General features: G+C 37.7%; 1 protein-coding gene across 1 annotated transcript in view; it reads right to left on the bottom strand.

The window, feature by feature from the left end:
- ROCK1 (Rho associated coiled-coil containing protein kinase 1) overlaps positions 1-12,211 on the bottom strand; it is a 118,789-nt gene that overhangs the window by 61,838 nt on the left and 44,740 nt on the right. Inside the window, exons 3-6 of the mRNA XM_052660315.1 lie at positions 5,057-5,157; positions 4,400-4,537; positions 1,238-1,413; positions 365-449 (exon numbers count right to left, since the gene is read on the bottom strand). Of these exons, the coding sequence (XP_052516275.1) occupies positions 365-449; positions 1,238-1,413; positions 4,400-4,537; positions 5,057-5,157 (500 nt within the window). The remainder of the gene's footprint in view (positions 1-364; positions 450-1,237; positions 1,414-4,399; positions 4,538-5,056; positions 5,158-12,211) is intronic.

The following is a 12,211-nucleotide window of genomic DNA, read 5'->3' as shown; positions in this document are numbered from 1 at the left end:
CTAAGAAATACATGTATTACTGAAATCTAGTTTTTATGAAAGCTGCATTTTAACACTGGCATTAGTATTTAGTGCCATTTAAACTAAACCCTCTTCTAGTTAAAATAGTGGACATTACAGAGTTATTTCAAAAGATTCAGTAAATCTGGCAATCCACACTTCCCCTAAATAGGGGAAAAAATAAAGTCCTTACAAGTTACTAACACAACAGTGAAACCATGGCATTTCAGTCCAACAAATATGACAGGGCACATCAGTTCTGTACACGTCCAGATATGGTTAGTAATTCTTAAATTCTTAAAATATTTTGCAAAAAGCACCAATCTTGAATTAGCAAAACTAAATTAAAATCTAATTATTTAACCTTATTCATCTTCATACAAGTACCAAAATCTGCTAACTTCAAATGTCCAGATTTATCCAGCAGCATGTTATCAGGCTTCACATCTCTGAGGAGGGAAAAAAAAATACAATATGTCTGAAATGGGTCATAAATTGATAAAAATTATATGAGGCAATGATTTTAGGTCAGATATCCTCACTCAGTTTAGGTAAGACCACCTTTAAACTACATGAGCTCTCTCTCCACATCTATAAACTGAACTTCATCAGGGAGACTCTCTCATATGTTATGTCTCAGAAGAAGACATGTAATATTCCCTTTGAAGCAGAGTTTGATTCCTCCAAAAGGAAAATCAAGTCATTTGAGAGAGAATAACCATAAAAAATGTAACATTCAAACATAAAAAGTAACTGAAACACACAAGATAGATAAATACATAAATATCCCTAGAAGAGGGTCTTAAGTCACTTGCATTTTTTTATCCCTGGCACTGAGCACAGTAATTGCACAAATTCAATTGGTGACAAATGAAACTACCCTTCTAACAAAGAAGTATGATCTATTCACTAATCAAAAGCAAATTAATTTGAATGTAAAAATTAAAAGCATTTAATACCCTGGAAGATACCTTAAAAAAATAGCTTATACATTTTACTTTTTAGGACACTATATAAAAGCCTTATAATCAAATTAAGAAATATTAAAGAGTACATTTCTATCAACAGTAAACTGAAATGTTAGAACTACAAATTTCAAAGTTTTAAATCCTGAAATACCACTTATGTCATATGGAAGAATAAGTGGACTCAGAGGGGGATGTGTTAACCAAATAAAGTACTTATTTTTAGCTTCTCTCTTCGACAAATGAGAAAATTTAAACATTTTTATCTTTACCTATGGATAAAACCCATGGAGTGGATTGCATCCAATGCAAGAACTACTTCTGCGGTGTAGAATCGGGCCCATTTTTCAGGCACATCATAGTTGCTCATTAAATTTACAAGATCTCCACCAGGCATGTATTCCATTACCATGTAGAGATAACGATCATCTTGGAATGCATAAAATAGCTACACAAATACAGAAGAACAAAGAAATTAATTAAGATTAAGCAAAACTGTTTCATTTAAGAATTGTCAAAAATACTAGTATAATTAAAATAATCAAATGCAGTAGTTGTAAGCACTGTTTTTAAAAAGGAAATAAATACAAACATAAATAGCACAAAGAACTTTGCATATGTCAAGGAATTATTAACTGGTTATTTCTGAGGAGCTGGAGGCTTTTTTCTCTACATTTTCTGTATTAATTGAATTTCTTATACTGAGAATTTTTAAAAATTATAACAGTTTCAATAAGGGATATACAATTCTTCTAAGCAAAGATATATTGTAGTTCTAATTTAAGTTGTACATAGTGGGGTTTAATGTTAAATTTATATTGATATCACAATTTTCCAGTAGTCTAATAAATTAGGCTTTAGTTTTAACTGTCTCTGACTAGCTGTGTGACTAGGCTATTTTATAACCTCTCAAATTATCTGTGACTATATCCTTCTTGGGAGACTATATGAACTGTACTGGGACTATACGATATTTGACTGTTATTGCACAGTCTGCATCTAGATGCCTGGCAGTTGGCAAGTACTTAATGAATGTTCAATGAACAAAAGCACAAATTTAATCTATAAATTGAGGATGTAGCTAATGGGGATTAACTGCCTTTCTGGGTTGTTAAAAAGAGAATAGCGAATACTGAAAGCACTTACTACAACAGGTGCTCAGTAAACAACTGCAGTCAGTAGGAGGAGCAGCCAACAGAGAAGCAGGAAGAGGGCAAAAGAGTCAAAGCAGGAAGGGGAAGGTCCATCAATAAGAAATTGGCAACAATATCAGGCATAAATATATGACCAGGGTTGAAGTTAAAAGGAGAGCAAATTTACAAAAGAACTTTTTTTTTTTTTCTTTTTTGGCCCTGACGTGCAGCTTGTAGGATCTTAGTTCCCTGATTAGGGATTGTACTGGGGCCCAGGGCATTGAAAACCCCAAATCCAAACCACTGGACCACCAGGGAATTCTCTACAAAAGGACATTTTAAGTAAACACGATAAGATTAGAATACAACTAAACTAAATGAAATAAGCCCTAGAGAAAAAGTATAAATTATAACTAATTTACCTAGGCAGTTACATTTTTAAATTATTTTTGTATTTCATTTTTTTTAACAGCATTTTATGATTTTAGCTATGGATTTAGTAACTTCAGTTATTTTAGTTATGGATTTAGTAACTTATGGGCTTCCCTGGTAGCTCAGCTGGTAAGAAATTGCCTGCAATGCAGGAGATCCTGGTTTGATTCCTGGGTTGGGACGATCCCCTGGAGAAGGGAATGGCTACCAACTCCAGTATTCTGGCCTGGAGAGTTCTAAGGACAGAGGAGCCTGGCAGGCTACAGTATATGGGGTTGCAAAGAGTCAGACATGACTGAGCGATTTTCACTTTCACTTAGTAACTTTAATTACAAAATATATACTTAGAGGGAAGGATAAGAAACTAAGTGGTGCCTCATGGCTATCCCAGGTTAACATGTACAGTGAATCACTCGGACACCATAATTAAAGGAACATTGCTGATCTGGTGGCAGTTTCCCTATTTACAGACAATGTATCAAGAAAAATAAAGATTAAAATTCACAAGTTGTAAATTTAACCTTAAACATTTATGTCATGTTTTTAACTCTTTACACAACATTAAACATTCCTCATATCAGTGGTTCCCAACCAGAAAGGGAAACTGTTGGCGTCCCACAGCCCCCACTCGCCCACTCTCCCCAACACACCACAATGCCTGAACACAATTTTAGTTGCTAATAGCTGGTGTGTGGGGTGGAGAGGGCTGCTACTGGGAGGACCTGGGCAGAAGTCAGGGATGCTGTTACAAACCCTATAAGGCACAGAATAGCCCCCAGCAGTAAAACATCACATGGCTGAAAGGAAAAAGAAAGTTAGTCGCACAGTCGTGTCTGACTCTGCGATCCCATGGACTGTAACCCGCCAAGTCCTCTGTCCATGGAATTCTCCAGGCAATAGTACTGGAGTGGGTTGCCATTCCCTTCTCCAGGGGATCTTCCCAACCCAAGGCTGGAACGTGGGTCTCCTGCACTGCAGGCAGATTCTTTACCAACTGAGCTACTGGGGAAGCCCTCACATGGCTGAAAATGTCAACAATACCAAGGCTGAGAGACCCTGCTCTATATAGCTGATACAAACAAGAATAGACATTTCAAGTATAAAAAGCCTTATTATGCAAATCTTAAACATATTTCATATTCTTTTTATACCAATTACTATTATGCTTATTTAGGACAGTTTTTATTACATAGTATAAATAAAGAAGCTACAGAATTCATGCTCGGAATTCAGAAATGATCTAGCTTAGTAGTTTTACTCCATTTTTTAAACCAGAATATCTTACCCCCCTCACATGAAATCTTAATAAGAACCCCAATATATAAGACAAATAAAACATGCAGCTGCTCTAATTGAAGCAGCAATAGAAAACCCAGAATTATAACCTATCCCAATAACTGCTTGCTCCCATGACTCCCAATGAGGTACCTATTCAGTTGAAAATAACCAATCTAAGCCAACTTTCACATTTTTGAGCACTGAAACTGAGGCTCAAAGATGGAAATAACCGGGCCACAACTTCAGGTAAGCCTGTGGCAGTCAAGACCAGGACCTACAATTACTGACTTTCTGATGTATTTTTCCTTCCACTGAAAAACCTGAACCCAATACAATATTATTTGGAGGCCTAGCTTAACTTTTTTTCCTTCCTTCTCCCATTTTCTTCCATTCCATATAATGAGAGACAAATATTTACTTCCTTCCTAGAGATGATTCAGTAACATTAAATTTTATGATTTTAAAAATGACACATTACTTTTATAACGGCCAATAAATTCTCTTACTGTTCACTAAAAACCAAAGTCAGCTTCTCAGATATGTTAAGTTACAAGCCAGTACAACAGCAATGAAACAACAGCAAAAGCATACCTGAACAACCCAAGGACTGTTAGCAAAAGCCATGATGTCCCTTTCTTCCCAGAAAAAAGCAGAATCAGATCTCTTAATCATTTCAAATTTGCTGAGGAGCTTCATAGCATATACCTTCCTGGTGGATTTATGCCTTACCTTTGAAATGGAAAATAATGAACCTTTCATTAACATTTAAAGATCAGCGTTTACACAACAATTTACTAAATAATCTAACATTACTGTCTGGCTGTTTTAACGTCTCTTCTGAATTACCCCAGTAAGATCATGTTAAGGCTTTAAATACCGTAAGTAATATTAGGAAAAAAAACTTTATTCCCTATATTATGACATCCCTTCCCTTCTCCACTCTGCTACGGATGCTACTTCCTGTTTAAAAACTTACTATGCCACAGCATTTTAGATGGAGTAGTATCAGGAGTAAAGGCTTCTCTTTTGATGCTTGAAACCTCTTCTCTACCCTGAATGCTTGGGGAAAATATTTCACACTACTGCTGAATGAGACTCTAGGCTTTCGTATCAGTAGGCAAGAAAGTCTAGAGCAATTTAAAGCAAGACTTTTATAAAATCAATACTTTTCCAAAACATCATATGTGAAACAAACAAGTAGATTTTTTAATTTTAAAAAGATTTTTTAATCTCATTAAAATAACGTACCAGTTGAACTTCTCCAAATGCACCTCTACCAATCACCTTCACTACTTCATAATCTTCAGCTTTCATTCGTAAATCTCTAATTTTATTTATTGTGTCTTTATCTGTACGAAAAGAAAAAGTTTATAATTTAAAATCACTGAAGCAGTATAACTAAAACTGCTTATTTAACATTCAAGTTCTTGAGAAACAACAAAAAACAAAGATGTGCATTAAAAATTATTTGATATAGGTAAAATATGAAGTTATAAAAGAGAGAAATGCTCAATGTGCTGAGAATTGTTTTCAACAAATTCTGGAAAGACTTCACTCTAGCTGTTAAAAATTTTATTAAAATCTGACCAGAACATTTTTCCAAAAAAAAAAAACATATACTACATATATACTGAAGATAATCAGTTCATTAGTTCCTGGTATTTTAAGTATATATCAACTTTGAACCAACGGGCCACAGGTAGATATTTTAGATTAATTAAACAAATCTTTTTATCAAGTCAGTTTTGATAATCCTTTTAAAAAGATATAATTTAAAATATCAAAGGTAAAATAAACATGCTAAAGAATGACATACTTATTATATTTCTCTATTTGAATGGAGACTTTAAGTTAAAACACACAGTGGGAATCTGCAATTATTTATACAAACCTGTCACACTACAAACTACAATAATTTAAAATCCCCACTGGGTAGATATTCTAATTCCTAATTTGGTCATAGATTAAAATAGGGCTATTTTAATCCACATGGGTCAACATTGGCATGAGATTACATGGAAAAGCTTCACATTTCAGAGTTGTACAAAATACAGGGCAGCTGTTAAGTTCTAGTTACTAATAAAAGCTGCATATAATATCTTGTCTTTCTTCTGAAATGCACAATTTAAACGTGTGTTTGTATACCTTATGGCCTATAAACACATGCAACAGAGAGTAAACTTCCACACAGGAATAATATAAGTACATTTGATTTTAGATCACATATCTATTGGAAATGCATCAGCAAGATATAAACAATAATCAATTTACTGCAGAAACATTTGTGTTAACCATGCAGTGTCTACAGTAATCACTGTAGATACAGAAATGTAACTTTAAAAACATAGTCTCTGCTTTTATGGATTTCAGATGAAACAGAAACAAACAAACAAATAATAATACCAAAAACTGCAAAAAAGGGAAATAAAGTACAAGCACAGAGTTTGTGGAATAACAAGGATGACACCTAACCTAAGCCTGCCTGAGAGGGAGATAGCGAGAAAAGGCTTTCTGGAGGTGACAGAACCTGAAACAAGGCTTAATAATTGAAAAAAAAGAAAAAAGGAGTAGCAGTTAGCTAGTTGGGAAAAAGAAAAGAGAGACTAACAGGCAGATGGGCAAATATTAGCAAAGGCACAGCAGAACTGTTTGCATTGCTGGGGCATCAAGTCTGTGGGAAGGACTTGCAAAGAGAGGCTGGAGAGTCCCAATCTAGTTAATTAGGAGCTTGAACTTTACCTATAGGCCAATAGCTGTAAAATTATTATTTCATCAACAAAAAATATTTTTCACATTAAAGTTTAAAAGCAGTACAATATGAAGAGAGATGAAAATGCTCTGCTTCAAGAGGATCATGGCGGTGGGTGGTAGCAGAGGAACTGCTTTGTATACCTCTCTTACCGCAGCCCTGAAGAGTCCTGTGGGGTCTGCTGGGAACTAGAACCACCACCTGAAAACCACCACTCTGTGCGGGAAGCCATGAAAAGAAAGAGGTATAGAAACAATACAGTCAAATCTGCATTTCAGCTACTCCAGCGACTATGCAAAAGATAAATTCAATAAAGGAAAGGCTGGGGGGTGGGGAGTATTTTAAGAGTACTATAATACTCTAGATGAGAAATAAGGAAGTCATGAACCAGATAATGAGTTATATGATAGCCTATGGAGTTGAGAAAGACCCCTGGCTTTGGTTATACCAAGTTTAGAGCCATAAACAGGATATTAAGTCTGTAGTTATGGGCCCCGAAAATATGTCTGCTGCAAATTTATGTGGAAGTAGAGATTTCGCTGCTTCTTTTAATTTCTAACAGCACAAGTTACAAAGCTGCTCAACATTACTTGCGATTCAGACAATATTAGTTGTCAAAATGACTTCATTACATTTCAGTTTTGCAAAGAAGTGCTGTTTTGCCTTGTAATTTTAGGTTAAAGCAAAAACTAATGTCCAAAGTCAGTGTTCAGTGGTAACTCAATGACAGTTGGGAGTGGTTCTCTTCATCAAGAAAAATCTTCATTTTGGTCAGTTCTTCCTACCATGCAAAATACCACAGACTGGGTGGCTTAAACAGACTTTCATTTTCTCCTAGTTCTAGAGACTCAAAGGCCAAGGTCAGGGGCCAGGAAGTTTGGTTTCTGGGGAGATTTCTCTTTCTGGCTTGCTGGCATCCAGCATCTCTCTGCATGCTCACAGGACATCTTGTGTGCTGTGCAGGTGAGGACACTAACCCTGTCAACCAATTTCATTTTATCAGAGTCCCACCTTTATGATCTCATTCAACCTGAACTGCCTCTTGTTCGGCCCTATCTCCAAATACAGTTATACCGAGGAGCTAGGGATTCAACAGACAGATTTGGGGGACAAAAATCCATAAACAATCACAATGAAATATTACCACTGCTAAGACACTGACTTGCTGCATGCAAAGATAATGGAAATATTCAGCTTCAATTACTGTCAAAAATGTACAGAATTGTTAATGTGTAAGTCCATGAGACTGAATGAGGTTTACCACTGATACTGTGGCTCAGTAACACATGATAGATCCAAATACTTTCCAAAAAGTACTTGCTGCTGTCTACAAACTACAGGCTTTAAACATCTTGTGTTTTCACAAGATCTGTTAGTTCAACTAAGCCATTTTCTGCACCATACCTAATTTTAACTACCATCCCTTGTCACACATCTCATCACTCAATTATCTTGCTTTTAAATTGACTATTGCTGCTGCTCCCAACAGTCTTGATGCTTTGAGCAACTACTGTTCTTGCCAAGAAGCTAATAGTCTTAAGGAAGTTATTCTCCCTATACATATTTGCTCTGCTGCTGCAAACACGATCAGCAAACAGCTTTCTCTGTGTGGCTAACAAATAAGCCACTTGTAAATTTACATAAGGTCATAACATCATTTTTCTTCCTTCATTTTGTAAAGAAAATTCTGCTGTGATGGGATATTCTCTTTTAAATTTTCTGGGCTTTTCTTACTGTTACTTTCCTGTGAGTTGGGAATGTTACGGTGAGTGCTTATTCTGCTCCTGTCAATGCCCACTGCACTCTTTCAGCACAGCCACAGTGTCACTGAGTAGTAACACAATGCTTCACCCTCTAACTTGAAGAAATAATCCACCCTTCACTGTGGTGCAAAATAAAACAACATTCAAGTCCACGTTTCTTTTCCTTTTTTGTTCTGACATGATGGGCATGCACTGACAATGGGAAAAAAATAAAATGCTGTGGTGTGGTGATACACATGGAATGCTACTGAGTTATAACTGCAGCACTGTGATTTACAGTGCTGAGCAATGGTATGAAGCAGTAAAGAGGCCATGTGTGATTTCCGTCACAACTACTCAACTTTTCAACTTGTGCTGTAGCAGGTAAGTTATCTGGAGAAGGCAATGGCACCCCACTCCAGTACTCTTGCCTGGAAAAATCCCATGGATGGAGGAGCCTGGTAGGCTGCAGTCCATGGGGTCGCCAAGAGTTGGACACGACTGAGTGACTTCACTTTCACTTTTCACTTTCATGTATTAGAGAAGGAAATGGCAACCCTCTCCGGTGTTCTTGCCTGGAGAATCCCACGGACAGGGGAGCCTGGTGGGCTGCCGTCTATGGGGTCGCACAGAGTCGGACACGACTGAAGTGACTTAGCAGCAGCAGATAAGTAATCATAGACAATACAGAAAAGAATGAGCATAGCTATGTCTCAATAAAACTTTAGTTACGGACACAGAAATCCATATAATTTTCATGTATCATGAAATACTATTAATCTTTTGATGTTCTATAAATTATTTTTAAAAATATAAAAACCATTCATAGCTCATAAGCCGTCCAAAAACAGATGGTGCGCCAGATTTGGCCTGTGGGCTGTAGCTTGCCAACCCCGGCTCCAATGGAAACCCAGCCCCCTGACCCCACTTGTCCACCAGCTCTACAGTGGTGCCCTTTACACTCCACGTGCTCACCCTCCAGTGGCCCTGGACGCGGGACAGGTGAACCCCACTGCCATCTCTACACACTTACTCAGTTTTGCTTTTCACATTTAAAAGGTTATATCTCCCACTACCTCTTACTGTCACTGTAATCTATTCACCCCCAGCTCATCACATCTCACTGCTAGATAATTCTGGTTTACTAACCTTCTCTCCAGGATTTTCCTAATTCTTCAGGATTTTAACACACCCACAGATGATACTTCTAATAACCTGGCCTCTCAATGCCTTTAACATCTCTCTTCCAAGGATCTTGTCCTCCACTTTATCTCAGCTGCTCATTTCCACATACTAGATCTTATCAATATCAGTAATTACAGTCCTCCCTTCATTTCAAATCCTACACTCGCTAAGCACTCCCTCAACTTTCCCGCTCATTCCCTCCAACAACTCAACCCCAACAATCCCCAGCTCACCAAGATCTCCAAACCCAGTGACCCGATCTGGTTTTACTGTACCTCACTGCACTGAAAGGTTCTCTTTCTTATCTACCCAGCTTAAATTACACAATCAAACATTATAATTACTCGCTTGCATACAACTTTAATGCCTTGGCTCTTTTCTGCCTCATTATAGTTTGGCAAAACCGTAATTTCAGCTAAATCTAACTCTATAGCTAACTTGATGTCAGCACCCATGTAGTTGAATATGTCTGGATAAATACATAAAATCATACTGACAGATCCCACTTTAACTCCATAATCGCAAACATTTAAAGCGTGCCCTTAATTCTGCTTGGCAATCATACATTTCTTTAGTATATTCACTCTTCCACTCTACTAGAGACAATAATTCACATTTTCTTTTCTCTTTTCAAACCTCCCACTGATTCTTGTTCATAGCTAATGACTGTGTTGGCTACTACCCTGAAACAATGAAAAGAAAACTGTCACAGACTTACCATTAAATATTTATATTATATATTCATATTCAACCACCAGCATGTGCCCTCATATATGTAGTCTCTTCACTTTTACTATCTGAGAAAACTGCTCTTTCACCAATCCCTCGACCAGTGATGTCATCCTCACTAGCTCAAGGACATTGCTCCAGCCATTCTCCCCTTTCTGCTGTGTCACTAGCTTTCCCCTTCCTAACAGGATCATATCATGCCATTTTCATTCCCATCTTAAACAAACAAACCTCCTGACACCATTTCTCTCACTAGCTACTGCCCGATTACTCAACCCCACTATGGCAAAATTCCTCAAAATCTGTCTATACTCTATGTTTAAATCCTTCTAATCTGCTCTAAAATCCTTTTGGGGTAGTCTTTGGTCATTACCTTTCTATCAAAACTGCTGGTCAAGGAGTTCCCTGGTGGTCTAGCAGCTAGGATTCAATGCTTACACTGCCAGGGCCCAGCTTCAATCCCTAGTGGGGGAACTGAGCTCCCACAAGCTATGCGGTGTGGTCAAAATGAAAAACAACAACAACAACAAAATACAGGACTAAACTGCAAGTCACAGGTGACCACCATGTTGCTAAATTCCCAGTCTTCATCTTGATACATCAGTAGTTTCTGACAGTCTGATGACCCCTGTTATACGTACTCGACTTCCAGGGTACTACATTCCTACAACAGTACTAAGGGTAATTTTTTTCCAACATCAAATGATTTCTTCTCAGCTGCTTTTGCTGGTTTCTCCCAGATTTCTTAATACTAAATCTTCTCAAGGCTCAGTCTTTCATGATGCATTCTTCTGTGTTTACACTCACTTATTTGGTGGACTTTGAAAAAGCACTGACATGTCAACCACTCCCAGTTTTTTTTCTCTAGTTCAGAACTCTCTCTCTGAAACTTAAGATTTATATATTCAATTGCTTATACATTATATCCACTTAGTTAACAGACACCTCAAATTTAATGTATCTGACTGAAGAGGTGTTCTCACTTCAAACCTCTACCTAGGATTTCAACATGTCAGCTGATGGGTCAGTTTTGCTTGAGGCAAAAACCTAGGGGCATTCTTGACTCCTGTTTTATCTTACACTCCACATCCTATCTGGCTGACTCTGCTTTTGAAATATATCCGGAACCTGATAACTTCTCACGCTCTACACTGCTACCATGCTGGACCGAGTCACCATCATGTCTTCTCTGGACTACTGCAATCGCTGCTAAACTGCAATCATTTCTTAACTGATTTCTGGTGTCTATCCCTGCCTCTCAATAGTCTGTTCTTAGGGGCAGTACTGTTACAACACAAGTCAGATCATGTCACTCCTCTGCTAGGACTCTCTAAGGTCTTGCCATCTTACCCAGAGCAAAAGTCAAAGATCTTATGATGGCCTACAAGACTCTACATGACCTGCGCTCCCCATTTCCTTCATTCTTTGACATCATCCTACTATTCTCTCCCTTGCTTAACCCTCTCCAGCTGCAATGGATTCCTTGCTGCTGTCCAAACATGCCAGGTACACTTCTTATAGCCTTTGCATTGGCTGTTCCTCTGTATGCCATTTCTATCCTTAAGCATCCATATGGCTAACCCTCTCAACTACTTCAACTCTTTTCTCAAATACCACCACTGAGTGAACCCTATCCCAGTAACTGTACTTAAAACTGAAGAATTCGTAGAACTCCCAAGCCCATTTTCCCCAAAGTAAACATTAATCTGTTTCTTATGAAATTTAATACTAGCAAAATGATAAAATTGCTAAGCCCTTATTACTTCTAAGACCAATAAGCAGGAATGTGTGACCACCAGATCCTTTTAACAATTTGTGACTGACAACTGTGTTGAGCCAGGTGACGCTGGCAGAAAGTTAAAATTCAGAGAAGTATGAACTCAGAGTGGAGAAGGAAATGGCAACCCACTCCAGTATTCTTGCCTAGAGAATCCTGTGGACAGAGAAGCCTGGTGGGCTGCTGTCCATAGGGTCGCACAGAGTCGGACACAACTGAAG

This window comes from Budorcas taxicolor, chromosome 22 (genome assembly GCF_023091745.1).
Source record: "Budorcas taxicolor isolate Tak-1 chromosome 22, Takin1.1, whole genome shotgun sequence".
NCBI classification, from domain to species: Eukaryota; Metazoa; Chordata; class Mammalia; order Artiodactyla; family Bovidae; genus Budorcas; species Budorcas taxicolor.
This window is presented reverse-complemented; position numbering and strand designations above follow the sequence as displayed.